Source organism: Staurois parvus, unplaced genomic scaffold (genome assembly GCF_062004578.1).
Source record: "Staurois parvus isolate SC_StPar_1 unplaced genomic scaffold, SC_StPar_1.0 ptg000978l, whole genome shotgun sequence".
Taxonomy (NCBI): domain Eukaryota; kingdom Metazoa; phylum Chordata; class Amphibia; order Anura; family Ranidae; genus Staurois; species Staurois parvus.
Window position 1 is genome coordinate 2,181,482 of NW_028318774.1, and position 21,793 is coordinate 2,203,274.

The 21,793-nt window shown below is 39.6% G+C and overlaps 1 protein-coding gene across 1 annotated transcript in view; it reads left to right on the forward strand.

Annotated features, from left to right (window-relative positions):
* TDRD9 (tudor domain containing 9) overlaps positions 1-21,793 on the forward strand; it is a 395,653-nt gene that overhangs the window by 217,492 nt on the left and 156,368 nt on the right. Inside the window, exon 12 of the mRNA XM_089657266.1 lies at positions 19,289-19,346. Within this exon, the coding sequence (XP_089513392.1) occupies positions 19,289-19,346 (58 nt within the window). The remainder of the gene's footprint in view (positions 1-19,288; positions 19,347-21,793) is intronic.

A 21,793-nucleotide genomic window follows, 5' to 3' on the forward strand; every position in this document is an offset into this window, starting at 1 on the left:
TGTAATGGGAAATCTGCTGACAGGCATGATTTATATAATCGAAGAAATCCTAATGATCTCTTCTGTCATAAATGTTCTCCCATCTTGTCAGCTGGTAATGTGATATGAGCTGCACATGCACAGCTCAGGCCACATATACGGCCCACTTAGCATGATGCGGCGATATAACCTGTGTACTTGCACGGAAGTGACGTCACCCTAAGCCTGGCCATTCAAATGGCTGAAGATCAGGATCCCAGAAGCAAGATTGGATGAAGATGGAAGCCACCTTTGAACAGGGAGAGCCATGTAAGCATGGTGCTGGTGGGCTCCGTTTGCAGGTAAGTATGTCTTAATGTACTGGTAAGCAGTGCATACTAGTACATTATGATCTAAGCCTGCATGGGGAACATTTTTTAAAGTAAAGATATAGGAACAAAAATAGACTTTTCAACCGTTTTTAAAAGCTTGCTCCTTTTCATGCAAAAATCAATGGCTCATTTCAAAAATGAAATTTAATCATCTTGTGTGAATTAAACCAAATTTTAATTCTGCTCAAATATACTACTAATATCAAGTGATCATTTTCACTTGATAATATGGTCTGGCACAAGATGTCTCTTGTGCAGAGAACATTGCTACAAATTTAAACGGTAAATATGGGTCAACAATGAGTCAATAGACACTTAGCAGTCGTTGCTTTAAGCAGTGTCAGGGTGCTTATTCTTTTACTGGGGAACGGTTGATTGGGATAAGGATGGCTGTATAGTGAATGTAAATGTGTTTTATTTTTTTGTAATCGATCCTCAAGGACCCCCTGAAACCCATCCATGGACCTCAGGTTAGGAACACCTGCTCTAATGTCTACTTAGACAGTATGTCCACCGGAGGGGCCAAGACTGTTTGAATAGTGCATGTTCCACTGGATCCTATGTCGCTTGCTCCATCTTGTCTGCATTGTGAGGGGCACAGGTTGTATCTTGGGCTACCATTGTAGTAAGTTAAAGTAGAACTATAGGGAATATTCTTTTTTTTTTTTCATTTTGGATAGAGCAAGGGAGGGTTATACCCCGTCAGATTTATTTTATTTTTTTTTTTTCGCCATATGTATCTAGTTGCAGAGATTTCCATTCACTTTCTGTCCTATAGCCAAACAGGAAGTAAGAAGAAATCCCTGAAAATTAAGGGAATTCCTTGGGGACCCATACATAACCAAAGTTACTGTCCCCTTTGAAAGCTTTCCCCTATAGTACTTTTCCGGGAACATCCCAAAATGTGGGATTTTTTTTTTTTACTTTCTCTTTCAATGGTAATGGTAAAAAGGACAAAGAGGGTGAATCTCCCTAATGGAGGCACAGATCACAATAAGAACTGATAGAGTGCAGAGGGATTAGAACGGCTAACTCCAAAACAAAACAAAAAAAAAAATTGCTTTTAGCTGTACTTTAAGGACCTTTCCCTTAACATTTGCGCTGCCAGAGCTCTTTTTTGCGCACGTTCAACATCACATTTTATACCTAAAGATTAGTGCAAACCCCCCAAACATATATTCTGGAAGTGGAGAACCTGTCCAAGTTGCAACTTTAGTATTAGTGCACTTATTTATCAAATCCACATATAAAATAAATCTTTGTTTTAGTGCACACAAACCAAATGTAATGGATTTTTTTGTAAAATGTACTTTTTATTTAACTTGACTTTGATTCTACCACATATGGGGCCCTTACTGTCACCTCTGGACATAACTAAAGCTGATCAAGCACAGATTGTGCTTGGGATGTCTTTACCTTCAGGTTTGTTTGAAAGAATTTGGGTGGCCTCCATTCCAAAAAAGTCAGCATTTGACTTGGCAGATGTAAACACACACCCAGCTGCCATCGCAGTCAGGAATGTGTTGTAAAGCCAATGCTGCTGGCAATGTACTGTTGGCCTTGTGGTGCAAGGCAAAGGTTAAGTCTGGAGTCCACTTGGTACTTTTGCTGAGGTTGCATCCTCTCATCAGTTAACACCAGAGTTGCAGCTGTGACTTTTATGGTCACAGGCTCATAGTGGGAATGGGGTGCTGCACCATTTTTCTATCCCATGCCTGCTTTTCTTAGTCTGTGAGGGACATTTTGAAACTGATTCTAACACCTGTTATGGTGAGCCTGTATGGACCTCCCATGTGTTGTAGCACTGCACCTGTGTGCATATTTTCATGTGTTCTTGCGCACCCTGTCAGCCTTCCCACCCTTTTTTAAGTCACACTGCTGCCACTATTCTTGAGGATGATCATACACTAGCTGGCTGCTTTCTTTTGGTAACATGGTTATAAACGGCCAGATGTTTTCCACTGCTCTTGCAGTTATACTTGGCATTGTGGTGGATCATAGCTGCAGAGAGAGAACCAATGGGGAGGCCTTCATGACTCCTGATCCACTATCACCTCTGGGACGGCCTTCAGCGTCTCTGTCAAAGGACCTGATACAGCCTCGGCAATTTTTACTGCTAAAGTCCTCGTGGCTTCTATAATTCTCCCAAGCAGGACCCCTTACTCTACATTATCCAGAGAAACGGTTTCTGCAAGCATGATCGATTTCATGGAAAAAATCACTTCTATAGTAGCTGAATCTGAATATAGGGGACACAAGCGATCATCTTCACATTCTTTCAGTCTGTCTCTAATTAATCTGCAGCTGCCTCTGTGCACTCAGGTGTGAACAAGGAGAAATGTGATTTTTTTTTTTTTTTTTTTTTTTTAAAAGCTGAAAATGTATTGCAATTTATGTGTCCGTTTTACAGAGTTATAGATGAATATACACCAATTAGCCATTACATCATGACCACCCACCTACCATTGAGTAGGTTTGCATATTGTTGCAAAACGGCCCTGATTTTCCGAGGCATGAATTAGAGCTCTGAAGGTATGCTTGACAGTAAGCTTCCTTTACATCCTATAAGCTCTGATAGTGAAGTTTCTGTAAGTAGTGAGTTTTCCAAGATGCCTCAAATGGGAAAGCCTCAAAGCTCTACTCTTTTCCCCATCCTTTAGACCTAAGTTCAAGTGTGGGGCCCAGTTTCACCATATGTATTAAACATCTACGGCCTTTAAGCCTGCACATAAGCCATCCTCTCATTGAGGGCCACCCCCACTTCAGTGTGAGTGGGTTATCTGTTGACATTTCCTGCTATCTAGTCTGAATGCATCTTGGATGTTTGGGTGAAGGGCATAGTGTCCAGGAGCTACAGAGTATAATTTCAAGTTCTACCTGCACCTCTACTTAGAGATGGGAAGGCCTTGGGAAAGAAATGATAAAATTGGTGTAAATTTTCTTCCCCTTTCTCTTTCAAAGAAGCCCCCTCTGCTGGAAAAATTGGATAAAAAAGTTTGGGATATGCTTTTACAATAAGTAATATATCTGTTATGGCTTTCAAACTATATAACATGAATACCTTAATGGAAAATTTCTGATATTTTATGTAAAGTCCTAAATTATTGCAAGTTCTCTCAACCGGAGACAAGCAATTCCTGGAGTACAATTCAAGTAACACTGTACTTCTCAATGCAGCTCTTGAACAATAGAAATATGCAGTTCTCCCACTAAGGGGCATAGCAATGGAGAGGCTCCAGTTTAGTTTGCTTGTGGGCTACAACTTGTACCTCCTACATTTTGGTGATTGTCGGCTAGATGGTAGTTTGTCCTTTTGAGGTCTTAGTTGAAAGGTAAAAGGGTAAATTTGTCTAACAAATGAGTTTTCTTTTTTAACCTTTAACCACTTCCAGTCCAGACACCTTTTACCCCCTTCCTGACCAGGGCAATTTTCAGCTTTCGGCGCTATCACACTTGGAATGACCATTGCGCGGTCATGCAACACAGTACCCATATGAATTTTTTACCTTTTTTGAGACAGATAAAACTTTATTTTGTTGGTATTTACCGCTGGGATTTTAATTTTTTTTTGCTATGTAAATGAAAAAGTACAAAAATTTTGAAAAGTGTTTTTCTTATAAATGTTTGTAAATAATATTTCATCATAAATCTTGGCCAAAATTTATTCCGTTATCTTTTTAGTAAAAAAAAAAAAGCCAAATTTATAACCACAAATTATAATTTAAAAAATTTATTTTTTTTTTTACATTTTTTTTTTTTTTTTTAGATTTATTTTATTTATTTTTTTACATACTGCCACTCTAGCAGTGCAGTGTCACCATGGTGACACTGTACTACTTTTGGGGGGTGATGAAGATTATTATTTTTTTATTTTTTTTTTTTTTACACTGGTTGCTTTTACACCCATATAGGATGTAAAAGCAATAATTTCTCCTTTCTTTCTGTCTGCATTCTTGCAGCCATTGAGAACTACTGAGTGAGCTGTGATTGGTCACAGCTTGTCACATGGTACAATGCAGTTGTGAATAGCCTTGTACCATGTGACCTCTGTGATCATTCACAGATTTCACACATAGTAAGCGATGTCACAAGTGACATCTTGCTTACTACTTTGCTTGTGATCACTGACCACAGCGCAGAATGCTGCATGAGGTAAAGAAGAATCCCGGAGTGTCAGCTAAAGACCTACAGAAATCTATGGCACATGCTAACATTTTTGTTGACACATCTACAATAAGGAAAACATTAAACAAGAATGGAGTACATGGGAGGACACCACGGAGGAAGCCATTGCTGTCCAAAAAGAATATTGCAGCACGTTTGAAGTTTGCAAAAGAGCACCTGGATGTTCCACAGCACTACTGGCAAAATATACTGTGGACAGATGAAACCAAGATTGAGTTGTTTGGGAAGAACACACAACACTGTGTGGAGAAAAAAAGGCACAGCACACCAACATCAAAACCTTATCCCCACTTTAAAACATGGCGGAGGGAGCATCATGGTTTGGGGCTGCTTTGCTGCCTCAGGGCCTGGACGGATTGTTGTCATTGATGGGAAAATGAATTCCAGAGTTTATCAAGACATTTTGCAGGAAAACGTATGACCATCTGTCTGCCAACTGAAGCTCCGCAGAGGATGGGTGATGCAACAGGACAATGATCATAATCATACAAGTAATTCAACAAAACAGTGGCTGCAACAGCACAGAATACGCCTTCTGGAGTGGCCCAGTCAGAATCCTGACCTCAACCCCATTGAAATGCTGTGGCATGACCTTAAGAGAGCGATTCACACCAGACATCCCAAGAATATTGCTACACTGAAACAGTTTTGTGAAGAGGAGTGGTCCAAAATTACTCCAGATCGTTGTGCAGGTCTGATCTGCAACTACAGGAAACGTTTGGTTGAGGTTATTGCTGCCAAAGGAGGGTCAACCAGTTAAGTCCAAAGGTTCACATACTTTTTCCTCCCTGCACTGTGAATGTTTACATGTTATGTGCAATTAAACCATGGCAACCTCTAATGTTTGTGTAGTATTATGTTCAGCAGACTGTGTTCTACTGTTGTGACTTAGATGATGTTCAGAGCACATTTTATGCCCAATTCATGCAAAACTCCACGTAATCCCAAGGGGTTCACATACTTTTTCTTGCAACTGTATATATTGTACATTCATATCAGTCTCTAACCCTCAAGGGGCGTACAATCAAATGTCCCGAACTCACATTCAAATACAAGGGACAATTTAGACAGGATCCAATTAACCTACCAGCATGTCTTTGGAGTGTGGGAGGAAACCGGGAGTACCCGGAGGAAACCCACGCAGGTACAGGGAGAACATGCAAACTCCAGGCAGGAGGTGCCATGGCTGGGATTCGAACCAACAACCCTAGTACTGCCAGGCGGAAGTGCTAACCATTTAGCCACTTTTCTGCCCCACCATGTAGGACCCATGTACTACACCCAGAAACATGAGGTTTTCTACATTTATGCTCTTAACAAGAGTTGGAGAATGTGAGTGTATATATTGAAGATTTGGGTTTACATTTCCTCATTGAATAAAACAGTATTATGCTATGGAAGCTTTTTATTGTGTCTTAATGAGATAACTGGCCATATCTTACCTGGAGAGTGTTGTATTGCCACTTTACCTGTCCGTGAGGGGAGACTACTGTGGAGAGAGGGGACGTCATTCCAGAGGAGTCTCTTGCATGGAGGATCCTAGAGAAGAGTGATCCAAAAGCATTTTGACCCTTAGTAGGTTGAGGCATTGAGGTGAGCGCGTAATTCAGCCACTTATGGATATGTGTTATTACCCACTTGAACACGGGTGTTTTTTTGGATGATTAGGTTTTTTTTTAAAAAAACACCATTTTTTGGACTTTTCTATCTTGTATTTGGGGAACATGCGTGGTTCCTGAAGTTCTAATATATTCACGTTGGGACATTATTCACGCACTATCATGCATGTATTTGTGTATGTGTCTTTTGCAGTTTTATTTGCATTTTTTATCTGCATTTATGTGTAGACATGCGTTTATTGTAATATTCTTTTGGTTAATGGAATGGTCCTTATTGGGCTTTTTTTATTTATTTACGCAAAAATCAAGGGAGACAAGGGGCATCCCTGCCTCGTACCATTGGTAATATAAAATTTATCGGAGAACAGACCACCTGTGTAGACGTGCCGATGGGGAGGAGTGTAGTGCAGAAATAGCTGAATGAATTGGGCCATTGATACCAAACTTTAGTAGAACCTAAGACAAGTATGCCTGGTGGATTCTGTCAAAGGCTTTTTCGGCCTCTAGCGACAGCAGAATTGATGGTCTTTTAGAGATTTCTGCTGTATGGATCAGATTTAGTACTCTTCTTGTTGCATCTGGGGCTTGCCTTCCTGCTACAAAACCTACCTTGTCCTGCTTGACCAAATCTGGGAGACACTTTACTAGTCTGTTGGCTAAAAGTTTTGCATATTTTTTTAAATCTACATTCAGTAGAGATATTGGTCTGAAATTTTGGATGCAATCCTGCTCTTTCCCAGGCTTAGGCAAGGTTATTATAGTCGCTTCAAGCATTTCGGATGGAAAGGACGCTTTAGAAGCAGCAAGGACAAATACCTTCAACAATTTTGGTACTAACGTATTTGAATAAGTTTTATAATACTCAGATGAGTATCTGTTGGGAGCTGGTGATTTGTTAAGCCATAAAGATGCAATGAAGCTTACTAGTTCCTCCTTAGTAAAAGGAGCATTTAGGAACTCCAGGTCTGTAATTTGTAGCTTGGGCAAAGATATGCTATTTAAAAATTCCATAATTAGTTCCTGCGATGGTTGTGTTGTTTTAGAATCGTCTTTTAAGCTGTACAAGGAGCTATAATAATTGCTAAAGGCATCTGAAATTTCTTTTGGATTGTATAGTTTAGCTCCAGTGTTAGGGTGATGCATGTATGGTATGCATTGTTTAATTTTTTTTTCACTAACTTGGTTGGAGAGCATTTTACCTACTTTATTATCCTGTGTGTATTGATTTGATTTCAGAATACGCATATTGCGTGTGTGTTGCACAATCAGGAAGTGGCATAGCTCATGTCTGGCTCGATTTACTTTGTTGCTAATTATTATGGAAGGCGATTGTTTTTCATTTCTAGGTTGTTTTTTTCACCCAAACTTTTATCCATCTGGTGTTTCCACTGCCGCCTCAGTACTGCCTCCTTCTTTTTTTTTTTTTTTTTTTTTGAGTTCTTTCCTAATAAATGCCTTGTGAGTGTTCCATAGAATATGTGGATATATTCCAGGAGTATTATTTATTGCAAAAAATTCTTGGATTGAGTTTCCAATTTCTTTAGAAATCTCAGGATGCACAAAGAGATGTTGTTTTTCCATCTTTTGGCCTGAGTAGAGGGGCCGAGGAGCCCCCACTGTGATTAAGATTGGGATGTGATCTGACCAGGTAATGGAGCCAAGTTTTGAGTTGGAAATTTTTTTGTAGCAGAAATTGTCTGACAAAAACATATCGATTCTTGAATATGTAACGTGCACAAGAAAAGTATTTTTCTGTAGAATGGTGACACCGCCAAATATCAAATAGATTTACTGTATTGAGAAATTTGGTTAAGGTTATTATATGTTGGCAATGACCAGAAGAATTGGAGAGGTCCATGTCTCCGCACATGATCATGTGCCCTTTGCTCAGAGATTTGGCCTTTTCCCACAGCATTTTAATAAGAGACTTGTCTTGAATTTGGTGCATATGTATTGATCAGAGTGTTTGAAAGTCACCATGTTTTTGATAAAAATAGCCACTACCTGTTTTTTTGTGGGTGCATTGGAGAAGTAAGCATGAGGAAATTGACTGTTAAAAAGTTTAGGCAGGTAGCTCTTTTTAAAGAGTCTCCTACAGGCCATTATATTGCTTTTTTGTTTATGGACTTCTCGCCACAGCATACGTCTCCTCTGTGGACTGTTTAGGCCATTAACATTGAGTAATGTGATCTTGAAGGACATCAGTGAAATCTTGTCAGTGATCAGTGAAATTCTTGTCAAAAGTAGGGCCAGTAAGGGATGATAACTAATTTAAAGAAAGTCCCGCCACTCCTCCGAAGGAAGCTAGATGGTGTGGAAAAATTACTATGAGCTTCCCTTTGTCTTTATTTCCTTATTTTCAAATACTGTCAACGGTTGGAAGACCAAAGAACTTAGAAATTGTTATTCATGAATAAAAAAAAAAATAATAAAAAAAAAATCCTGACACAACATATTGAGGATCGCTGAACCGAAGTGATACTTAAAATTAGCACACTAACAGTAGTGTATAATAGATAATCATAACTGAATGGCACTAATTGTGCCACTGTAAAAATTGCGATTTCTTGTGGAAATCTGAGCGGAAGTTTAGTCTCGCCAAGTATTGGGGGAAAATTCTAGCTAATAGGCTTGCCACACACAACCACCAGAGCGGAGTTGTAAACAATGTGTTTTGAGTAACAGGACTTATATTGGATTTACTCTGGTTTCACTTAGTGTACAGTACAATCTTAAACAATCTAGGTAGAGGATGATGGACTTGTTGAAGAGGATTGGACTGATATTATAGAATCAGAATCCGATTCTGCTGCTGAACTCGGTTTTTTGAAGTAGGCATCAAGGGATGTTTGCACAGAGCGCTTTTTTTTTTTTTGCTCATCATGAATAGCCCTGTAGCAGCTCAGGCTTTCTGTAACAGGATGGTAAACTTTGGTAATCCTCTCTGTATCAGGATCTTGTTCTTGCTTCAATGAAATGAAAGAATTAGCTGTTTTGTAGAATACTTTTTCAATTTTGGAGTTTATGGGTCCTGGTTTTCTTCCCTAAATGCCATCATCTGTTGCTCTAGTTACATAAGGTCTTCATTGGTTAATTCTTTGCCATGGAAGTCGAGTAACTCTGATATCATTTTCTTTGATGTCCAACTGCAATTGATTACCATTAGCAACCACAGCTTGCCTGGTTTTTTTAGCGATTTCATATTCTGGAAATCACAGAGATCCTCGTGTGAATTGGGGGCAGAATTTGTTCCAAAATCCTCTATTTGTCTCACTTCATCCCAAGCATTTGCAGTGTTTAAATTTTCAAACCTTGCATTGTTTCCTCTATTCAGAGCTTCATCTCAGGTGGATGACTAGTCATTAGATCCCATCACATGTTACACTGTTACTACCGCTTCCACCCAGAACCTTTATAAGGTAATGAGGTGCTTCTTCCGGCCCCTTTTGCTATGAGGACTTTGCTACAGGACAATCAACACCTAGGTTGCTGTGTGTTCTCTAGCTTACAACAATTCCACACCCTGCTCTGTGATTACCTCCATAGAGAAGTACCTTCATTCATAACTATGGTGGAAACCAGGTGCATAGGAACTGAAGCAAAAGCTCAGGAAAACATTTGCTCCATCAATGGACTTCAAAGCACTCAATCTGCTTGATGACATTGCTTACCTTTAACTGGAGCAGGACACTATTTTTAAAACTGCTTTCTGCATCCAATTCAAGCTCTGTTGCACCAAGGAAGATTTTTTTGTAACTGTCAGACAACTAATGGCCTTGCTTCAGCCATTCAGTGTCCAAAGCCCAAAAGTTCCAGGCTTCTTCATCTTTGCTACCTGAGTCTGAAGTGGATCTACCTCCCTTAGAGTAATGCAGGCCATAGACTGTTTATTGGTCGATTTTTCGTCAGAATAATCAGTTGATTTTCACACTGTTAGTGGGGCAATGGCATCAGCCGATTTTCACTGTTCCTCCTCATTTCGTTTATCGGTCATGCTGGAAAATTTGTGAAAAACGGACGATTTTTGCAATCATTGGTGGCAACATCGGTTTACAGAATGAACAATGTTTCGTTTTTCGGCCGATAAACTAACAGTCTATGGCCTGCATTAGACAAGGAAAACCTTGAGGACCCAGAGATAGTATTAGAGGCTGTGGAAGATTTCTCACCCCCAGCATCCCATACACCTGATGTTATATTTTTGCCAATGTAGATCTATTCACTTCTGCTGCTTGTAAAAGGTTTGATATAGTCTCATTTAAAAATCAAGGAGGTAAGGACCACTGTTTGCCACAAAACTATAGACCAATCTCAGTCATGAATAATGATCTAAAGATATTTAGCCGTATTTTGGCGGACCGGTTGGCCCCTATCATCTCCTCTTTGGTCTCTCCAGACCAGTCGGGTTTTATTCCCGACAGATTTATTACTGATAACATTCGTCTCACTCTAAATGTTATTCAAGACGCCAATTTACATTCCAAAGAGGTTCTGTTGATGAGTTTGGATATAAACAAGGCCTTTGATAGTGTTCTTTGGCCCTACTTGTTCTCCTTGCTACAGAAAATGGGCTTTAGTGAGGGTTTTTTGGCAGGCATACATGCCCTGTATGACTCTCCTAAAACGAGAATTAGGCTTCCTGGCTGTAACTCTGACTTCTTTACATTGGGTAGAGGTACCCGCCAGGGCTGTCCTCTTTCACCCCTTTTATTTGCGCTGGTGTTGGAACCTTTGGCATTGGCGATTAAATCACATTCGGATATTTCTGGCTATTCATTATTAGTTTCACATTTTAAATTGAGCATGTATGCTGATGATGTTATGCTTTTTATTACTAACCCGTTGACTTCTTTACCTAACTTGTGTGCTGTATTGAACGATTTTGCCAAAGTGTCAGGTCTCACCGTTAATTTTACCAAATCTGTGGTCATGCCTGTTAATGTTCCTGACTCCCTAAGTGCATCTCTCCGTAGTTCTTTCCCATTTCGCTGGGTCAAGGACAGGATATCCTATCTGGGGATTAACCTCACTCCCAGATACTCGGATATATTTGCGGCTAATTATCCACCATGTGTATCGCGTCTCTCTACTCTACTGAAGATCTGGCACGGTTATCATATCTCCTTTCTGGGTAGAGTCACGGCGGTTAAAATGAATATTTTGCCCAAATTGCTTTATCTTTTTAGAGCACTTCCAGTTCCGGTCTCAAAAACCTTTTTGGATCATTTTCAGCGGACTATTAATAATTTTATTTGGGGAAATAAGCATCCACGTTTTGCCTCATCCATTTTGTATCGCTCACAAGGGTCGGGAGGTCTCGGTCTTCCTAACTTTTGGCTATATTATCTCTTGGCTCGCTTTGCGCAATTGTCACAATGGGCTACTATTAACTCTCAAATCCCGTGGATCAAGTTTGAGTCCCAGTCGATACGTACTTTTTATTTACCGGGAATTTTATGGTCTAACATCTCCCCCCGATCGACTGTTTTTCATAACTCCATAGTGACTCACTGACGCTTTGGTCCAAACACAAATCTAAATTGGGTTTAGTCTCTTCTATTCCCCCAGGTGTGTCATTTTTTGGGGATCCTACTTTTGTTGTAGCCTTTTCTTCCCCTCATATGTTTCGTTGGTGGTATGATCGATCTTTTATCAGATTATCTGATTTCCAAAGAGGAGGATCTTATATTACCTTTGATATGCTGCGCGTGTTGTTTGATGTTCCTCTACGTGAGTACCTTCGTTATAGACAGATTAGGCACTTTTTTAAAGCGCACTTTGGCCTTACCCCATCCTCTCCGATTTCCTTTTTTGAACGTATCAGCCGTGACTCTCCCAGGGGTAGGGGTCTTATCTCAAATCTTTATCACCAATTTTTGATCTGTCTTTTTCATGCTCCCCCTTTGTACAGACGAAAATGGGAGGAGGATTGTGGCGTCACTTTTTCGGATGAGGATTGGGATTCCATGGTGGATAATATATACAAGAGCTCTAGATCTCTTTCGGTTCGTGAGACGGCCCTTAAAGTTCTAACCAGATGGTATTATACCCCGTCAAGACTACATGTACTGTTTCCACAAACGTCCCCTCTATGTTTTCGGGGCTGTGACTGCACGGGTACTTTGGTTCATATATTTTGGGATTGCCCGACCATATCTTTGATCTGGCGTAGGATTTCTGAGGTCGCTGCCTTATTGTCGGGCGCCCCGATACGATTGTCCATACAGACCTGTTTATTGGGGGCCCATATCCCAGGGGTCTCTGATGCCAATCTGAGATTGATACACACATTATGTATTGCCACTTTATGGTCTATTGCCCTACATTGGAGGTCCAATGTTGTACCCTTGGACTCCGTTTTACACAGAATTGACACTGTAATGCTTATGGAACGCATTCATTATACCCTACTGGATAAGATGCACTTATACGATAAAAAATGGGAGTCATGGAGAGATTGCAGACACTTATTACATGCTTAATAACATCCCCAGTAAAAGTTGGCTGGCATGTACTATTGACAGGTGTATCACCTAACCTATTTTGTCGTTTACGTACTTCATGCACTTGTAACTTCCTCTTTTTTTTCTTATCTTCTTTGTTATGTTCATATACGTTTATGTATTGTACTTTTCAAAAGTGCCTTGTTTTTGCTGACAATATCACTTTTAAAGTGTGCTGTTGTTCTACTGTCTACTCTTGTACAATAAAATCGTTTGTAAACAAAAAAAAAAATCAAGGAGGTATGTGAAAGACCAAGATGTACTAGACCGCTGGTACTCGCCAGTTCACCAAAAGGTAGAGCGGCACTAGTACTGGCACTCTGCTGCATACGAGACCGGTAAGTGCTAACAGAGATCAGGCCTGATTCTGTTAACACTGCGGTTTTGTGTGCAATGTATCAAGTGACAGTGACCTACTGACACTGCACTTGCTGGGAAAGAAAGGGGGGGGGGGGGGTAAGCTTAGGGGCTAAGCGCAGGTGCTGATCCCGCTGACGCTGCATTTTTGGGGACGCTATACTAATGTCAACGCTGGTATAGTGCTGATCTGATCAAAGATATTGACCCGTTCAGACACTATACTAGCAATGGAGGTTTATTGTTCATGAGCGTGCTCCTGGCAATCAAGGGGTTAAATGTGATGACTGGTGTTCTGACGGGCAATCTGATGCTATCTGGGAGGGGCGTGAAAACCACGGGAGCGTGATTCTCATATATATATATATATATATATATATATATATATATATATATATATATATCTCTCTATATATGTGATTTTTGCGCACCCATGCCACCCTGTAGCAGTATTTCTGCTATGGGGCTGTCAGGAAGCAGTTACAGAAGCGGTTTGTGTTACGTCACTGCGTTACTTTAACTGACATTTGTGCGGTCATGCAACACTGCACCAAAATTAAATTTACTTTTATCCCACAAATTGAGCTTTCTTTTAGTGGTATTTGATCGCCTGTGCGGTTTTTATTTTTTGCGCTATAAAAAAAAAAGTTAACAATTTTGAGAAAAAAAACATTTTGGATTTTTTGCTATAAAACATGTCCAGTAAAAAAATGTAAAAATCAAATTTCGTCATAAATTTCTGCCAAAATGTATTCTGCGACATGTCTGCTAAAAAAATCTTTTCCATTTGCATTGCAAAACAACCACCCTTCTAACGCAAGGAAGCCCTCTTATTTCCATAATTGTACTGATTTTCTCACATTAGCATTTGCCAAAATTTCTTTGCCCTGTTCCAAAAATATCCCTGCAGAGGAAAGATTTTTTTCATTTGCCAATGACAAACTCCCATGGTTGATATAATCTTCAAATTCGCTTCCTACAGCAAGCACAATATAAAGTTAATTATACATACATCTTCTATTATTTGAGAAGATGTACTCAGGTCCACAAACACATTTAATCTCTTGGATTTATTCCATCCTTGGAGAAACAGAAAACACCCTAATCACACTTTAATAACAAAAACTGGATTAGAACACTCACTAAACAATGGCAGAAATATAACCACATTACCCCAAAAATGGTCCCCAAGTTCTTGCATACAGAAAACAAGCTAAAATACTTTCTCTGGTTTCTTGTTCTGCCAGACTGCACAAAGATAGTGGAACACACTCCACTCCCTGATAAGGTATATCACAGGATGTAATATCTCTTCATCTCTGGGTATACACCTACATTTGGAAACAGGATCAACACATCTTCCCTCTTCATCACTCATTAGACATCACAACAATGCAGTCCGCATTTTTATTCCTAGGCACTGGTCTAGTCTGAGTTTCGCACCCTGAAAGAATGCATAGTTATGTAGACTATATCTTAGAAATGGAATCAATCCTGCATTCTAAACTAGACAAACTGACACAAATTAACAATATATGGTAAAGAATGGACAGTGTTTCAGCAGTCTTCCTTTCCTTGGTAAAAGCCTTGTGCACAGTGGATAGTTCCACCTGTGTGGCCTCCCTTGTCTGCGTGGCATCTTAACTTGGTCTTGCCTGTTTTTCAGATTTCTCCTTTTTAACCTTTTGAGATTCCCTTGTTTCTTTCCACATGGCAGATTGCTATTTAAGTTGGCAATATATGATGGCATCTACAGAGGCAATGCATGCCTCTGTAGATGCCAGTTTTGATCTAAGGCTCCATGCACATTGGCTTAACCATTAACTGCCCGGCCAATGGCCGTTTGGCGGCTTCAAATGCGCTCCTGTATTCCGGGTGCACGCCATTTGGCGTGCTCCCGCACATGCACAGTTTGCGCTAATGCAGAGCGGCGCAGCAGCGCGATCTGTCACCGGCCGTGCACCTCGGACACGGCCGATGACAGATCCGAGTACCGGCTCCCGTAGCTGGTACCATGTGACCTGCTGTGACCAATCACAGCAGGTCACATGATAGTTGTATACAATGGATGGCTGCATTCATGATGCCATCCATTGTATACTAGTGCCTAGCTGTGAATGGTCACAGCTAATCACATGCACATGTCATGTGATTAGCTGTGACCAAATCACAGCTAAGCACAAAAAAAAAAAGCTGAATGAATCGATTTCATTCAGCTAAATGCTTGCTTATAGCAAAGTAATTCTTTGCTATAAGCAAACTGTGTATAAAAAAAAAAAAAAAATACTGATCACTTCCCCAAAGTAGTACAATGTTACTATGGTAACATTGTACTACTTTGGTCATAGTAAAATATGAAAAAAAAATCTTAAATTTTTTTTTAAAAAAATGTAATAAAAAATTTAATATAATAAAAAAAAATATATATATATATTTTTTTCATACTGTCACCAGTCAGTGTCCCTGTTCACCGCCATGCAAGTTATATGAAGACGCTGTACTGCACTGGTGACAGTATGTAAAAAAAAAAAATAGTGAAAATAATTTTTTTAAATTTTTCATTTTCCGAAAAATTATGACAAAAAAATACAACTTCAAAAAACTCGCCATGCCTCTTATGAAGTACGTCGGACTGTCTACTCTGCAAAAAGGGGTCATTTGGGGATATCTGTACTATTCTGACATTCTTGGACCTCAAGAAATTAGATTGGCTGTCAGTACTTCAGGATTGATCAATATTCAGATCTATACCATAGTTTGTGAACTCTATAACTTTCCTACAAACTAAAAAATACATCCTAATTTGGGTTATTTTCACCAAAGACATGTAGCAGAATACATCTCGGCCTAAATTTATAAAGAACAATTATTTATTTGTAAACTTTTATAACAGAAACAAAGAAAAATGTGGGGTTTTTTTTTCAACATTTTTGGTCTTTTTTTGTTAATTTAGCAAAAAATATAAACCCCAGCGGTGATTAAATACCACCAAAAAAAAGCTCTAGTTGTGTGAAGAAAATGATAAAATTTTAGTTTGGGTACAGTGTTGTATGACCGCGCAATTGTCATTCAAAGTGTGAGAGCGCTGAAACCTGAAAAATGGCCTGGACAGGAAGGTGTAAAATCGCACGGTACTGAAACGGTTAAAATTCGCTGTTTCCATAGGAGTTTTGTTTTGCCTGTACAAGCAGCTCAACATTATCCTACGTGTCCATGCACTTTAGGATGATTAGAGGCGTATTTTAAGCTCAAGTTTCGAGGCAGGAAAAATACCCTTATGGTTTGCGTTTTTGATTGTTGCTTTCTGATAGAAAAAATGCTTAACGCGCCTAAACTGTGTACAAAAATGCAAAATGCTCCATCAGCTTTTTATTTTTTAAGCCTAGTGTGCATGAAGCCACAGTAAGATCCTGCAGGAAGCTTAGTAATAGGGTTTCACTTCCCCCCTCCTTCGTTCAGTTTTCTGGTTTGGGGCTTATTTAGTCTTATTGCTGTTTTGCCCACACCTCATGTTTGGTTGAGCTGGGAGAGGTTATGCCTGGGCGGGATTCTTGCCTTTTTTTGGCCAGTGTTAATTCATCTGAACATTGCAGTATGAAGTGGTTGTGAAATATGAAGTCTTCTCTTTCATGAAAGAAAAGTATTTTATAGGTAAACAAAAAATTAAATTTTCTCAAGTTTGGTCCGTCTCATTTTGGCCTTGAGGCTCATCAACGGTCATACCTTGGCCTTAGAGATTCATTCAGAGGCTGCTTGCCTCTCACTTGTTGTGGAGGTCTTCTCACAGGGTGGTGTTCATGTACTTATTTGCAGTGTATCCAGGGGGATTTTGCCTTTTCTTTATTTCAGTTTTTAGACCTTTAGACTGACCCTCCTCAGTCTGTCGTTACTTGCAAGGTTTTTTTTTTTTTTTTCCTCAAACATTTCTGTGAGGAGTTCTGAATTTACCTGCAAGGGACATTTTTCCTTGACTAGAAAGAGGCTGTTCTGAGGCAAGCACCTCTTCTGTTCCTCGGTCAACATCTCACCCCCCCCCTTTCACATTGACTATTACACCTTTCTGTTCTGCTCTGAATCATCCGTTGGTGATTTTCCTTCTATTGTATTGATTGGGTATGCTTGCTGTATGAATTCATATCTCAGCTGCTTTATCTTTTCATCAGTCTGACTGTTTATCATCCCCTTAGATAGTCAGCTACCTTCTTGCTTCATTAGGTGGGTTCTTCTTCCAGGCCTATGACCTTTTACAGCATGGTTCCTCATTTTACTGTCTGAATGTAACCTACCTAAGCAGTTTGCTTTTTTTTTTTTTTTTTTTTTTTTTTTTTAACTTTTCATCATCGGGCATCTGCTTATCAGATCACAAGGCTTTCACCTCTTCCCCTGTTTTTAGTTCTAGTTTTCCCAGCTAGATATCCGGGGCTTATATGTTGTCTGTGTCTGGCATAGGGGCTTCAAGCTGCTCTGACCTGTATTGAGTCCTTCCTTTGACACATTGTTTTGTTGGTCTGTTTTTTTTTTTTTTCTGTTTTATTGCCCACTCATTTGTATTCTTTTTGGATGATTAAAGATCCTGTACGGTACAATTAAGGAAATAGGAATTTTGTCTTGCAAAATGGTTTCCTGGAGAGAATCGCACAGCTGCATATGTAAAGTTAAGCAGGAGTAGGATATGAATCCGCCTTTCCCAGTGAAGGCTCACTTATTTGCTCTGTTGCCCACCCTTCAGTTGTATTGCCTGGTGACATCCCATGGTCAAAATTTTAAAGCAGCCTGTGTCCTTTTCTGTACTGTACTCCAATAAACGTTTACAGGTAAGATAAAAATCCTTATTACTTCACATACAATTCCTTTCTTGGAGTGCTATAAGGGACACAGGGCCTCCCCTCTTTTGATTCACTGCTGTTACTGCATGCTACTAAATGTCAGAGAGATTATAGTAGGGTGATAATTACAGCTTTTTTTTCCTTTCCCTCAGTGTCCACTCTCCTGAAGGTTTAAGCATAATTCAGTGTACCTACTTTACGTTATCCTGTACTTTTTGTGTACTTCGAGAGAGAGACTTTAACGTAATATTTTTTTTTGTACTCCATATGAAATCCTATTCTTGGAATCCATTGAGTGAAATACGTTCCACTCCTCTGTGTTTGATATAGTTTTTGGTACTTCTTTACTACATAACTGAGGTGTGCTAGGGGGTAGGAGGGGTTTTCCTGGGCTGTCTGTTTTTTTTTTTTTTTTTTGCCTGTGTCCTTTTCTCCTGTGAATAGCAGTATAACCCAACAGTCAAGACTTCCTGTGTCCCTCAGTGGGCTATTAGAAAATGAGCTTATGGTGAGTACAAAAATCATCTTTCAGAAAATGGAAAAAGTTTGGATCTTCTGTCAAGCTTTCCGTGGCTCCTAAATAACTCTCACCCTTCTCTTTTCTTGTCCTAGTGTCAAAAGGGTTGGGTTTCTCCAGTAAACTTATAGTTGGCATTTAAAAACCTCACTGTAGTTTCTCAAGGAAATATTTCTTGAGAAAACCATGAAGGATGCCTTTGCAGACTTTGCAATCTCTCTGTGGTAGTTTTCCTTCTAGTTTGGGGTCTGTGGTTTCAGTACATTGAACCACTAATCTAGAGCAACTTCTTCCCCACATGTTTCCATTAAATCACGGAGGCAGTCAGCCACATAAATGGCCCAAAGGCATTGTAGCAGAGCATTGCCTGTTTAACCACTTGACGCCAACCGTACACAAATATGTGGCATCTTGGCGGCTGGGCCTTGACGCCGAGCGGCCTCATATTTTCGTACCATTTGAAAACACATATGTGCTGCGTTCTCCCAGCACATATATCGGTGTCTCACGGAAAGGTCCTGATCTCCCCTTGCGATCTGGACCTTTTCCGATCATGTGACTGTGAATCATGGCAGTCACATGACTCTTAAACCGCGTCACGCCTTACAGCGTCAAAAACCCCTTAAAGGACAGGAGGCGCTGGCTTGAAGAGGTTAAAGTGGCCAGGCATCAGGCAGGGAGTATAATAAGTAATAAAAGCTGGCATGGCATTAGGGTGTAGTAGGGGCAGTTAAATGTGATACAGGTTTTTTCGTCTGCACCTGATTTGGTTTTGTTGACTTTTTTTTTTTTTTCTCATTTTGACCTTATTTATTGTGTTTTTTACATGTGTTTGTATAATATGTTACATCTGCACCTGTTGTTGCCTGTGTATTTAAATATATACTAAAATGGGTTCATATCTGCTTTCTGCTTTTGTTTGTGTTAACAGATCATTTTGTCAACTAACATTGCTGAGAGCTCTATCACTGTACCGGATGTGAAATATGGTAAATCATTCAACTGGGGTGGCAGCAAAGCCTTTACTGAGCATTTAATTACAGAAACTTGTTTTTGAAACTTATTAAAGCTGCTTTTCAGTCTAAATAAAGAGTCGTTGACATGAATGTCAGAAATGCTGTTTTCTTGTTAGCTTCTGATCCACATATTGGTGTAGAACAGAAGTTCTTCCCATTTTTTTTCCTCTTCTTTCTTGTTTTGCAATGAGCTATTCCCAGACACACCCACTACAGGTTCTTTGTCTTTCACATATGATAAAGTGCTATTACAAACATGGACAGTACTAAGAAGATTAAAAAAAATAAAAAAGTGAGCGCTCTCTCAGCAGCAGCCAATGCACTCAAGGTAATCACAGCAAAAACCCTCAAAATACACAAGAATATAAGAAGTGCGGCGCTAATAAATATGTGTCTCAAATGAACTAAAACACAAATAAGCTAAAATAAATATATCAGATAAATAATAATGTCCAAATAAAACGCAGGATCTTGCATGAAGTGAAAAGAACCAGGATCCAACAGTAAAATTGCGCACTCACCGGACGCGCTATAAAAAAAGCGCATATGTAGTATGACCACTGGAAATCCATCATGCGGGGACAATAGATAGCCATCCAGGGACAGATGATCTCAGTGTAATGGACAACTTCCAGATCCAAAAATCCCCTTAAGACTGGGTAAATGATAAGTAAGGGACTCCCTCCGGTGGTGAAGATGAGAAATGGAATTTCCTGAAAAATGTTAGCAGTCATTAGATGTGGCTGGATCAGTTTTCTTTACTTAGGCTTTTCTCCCTCTGTTTTCACCGGGCCAGTAACATACCTCCTGTAGTAGCGAGAAACTACTCTCAGGTTTTGCCTTATAAGGCAAAACTTGAGAGTAGTGTCTCGTTACTACAGGAGGTATGTTACTGGCCCGGTGAAAACAGGGAGAAAAGCCTAAGTAAAGAAAACTGATCCAGCCACATCTAATGACTGCTAACATTTTTCAGGAAATTCCATTTCTCATCTTCACCACCGGAGGGAGTCCCTTACTTATTTACCCAGTCTTAAGGGGATTTTTGGATCTGGAAGTTGTCCATTACACTGAGATCATCTGTCCCTGGATGGCTATCTATTGTCCCCGCATGATGGATTTCCAGTGGTCATACTACATATGCGCTTTTTTTATAGCGCGTCCGGTGAGTGCGCAATTTTACTGTTGGATCCTGGTTCTTTTCACTTCATGCAAGATCCTGCGTTTTATTTGGACATTATTATTTATCTGATATATTTATTTTAGCTTATTTGTGTTTTAGTTCATTTGAGACACATTTATTAGCGCCGCACTTCTTATATTCTTGAGTACTAAGAAAATTCATTTACATTCATGTGATTGGTGATGCATGAAGCATAGAGAGATAAAAGGTACACATCACTGGCAGCTTACAAGTATTTCTCCATTCAGATAGTGAAATGTTTCATAGTTAGCTTGCAACTCTTGTTAGTGTCTTACAGTAACTTGAGTGAGTTGCAGAATTTGCTGGATTATTTTTGCATCTCTTGATTTAAAAAAATTCCACGTATTTTTGTTGTGCATGTGAAAGCTGAGCAATTTGTGAATACAGATACAATGATTTACAAACTAGTCCTCTAAAGCTAGATGAAGTTTGAAGGTGTTTGAACAGTTTGGGGTTGAATGTCTGGAATTTTTTCTAGATCATTAGTGCTAATCTTTATCATTAGCAGTATTCAGACTGGTCATTTAACTTTACGGATGTTTTCCTTTCTGTGGGAAATCATTATGAACTGAAGTTTTCGAAGTACTGACACTACTAGGAGAGTCAGAGACTTTGTAGCGGACAGCCTACTTGGGGTACCACTTTAAGAATACAATACAATGCACCTTTTATCTACCTCAGTTTTTTTTTTTAGTATGCAAAAAGATTTTGTTTGTTTTTTTTTTTTTTTAGCTCTCTGGCTGAATGAAAAACAAATGAACCTTTTGTGGCCAGCTTTACAGTGATAACTGTGAGATCAAAGAATAGAAAACCTCAGCATGCCAGTTGGGGGGACTACAAGTCCACTGAGGCTCTGCTTAATGAAATCTCTACATGTTTTTTCACAGCTGGAGTGCCAAGGTTGCCTTCCCTGCTCAAAACAGGCAGATATTTGCTGGGTGCTCTACAGGTTGTATGCACACTCCCTGGTAACTTTAGGAAGAGGAGAATAGAGGAAATGAACAGTGCAGGCTATCTGATGCAGGAAACTTAATACTCTCTTGAAATTTTTTGTATTTTAAGAACTACAGAGTTGCTAACAAAAAGCATTGCTAATAAGTGGACAGCATCCGTGCATGCTAATTTCAACCTATTTTTATATAGCAGTCTGCAAGTGTTAATGAATGTATCTCTTACTGACCGTGTAATGCAGAAATGTGGTAGCAGGAAAAGTGGGCTG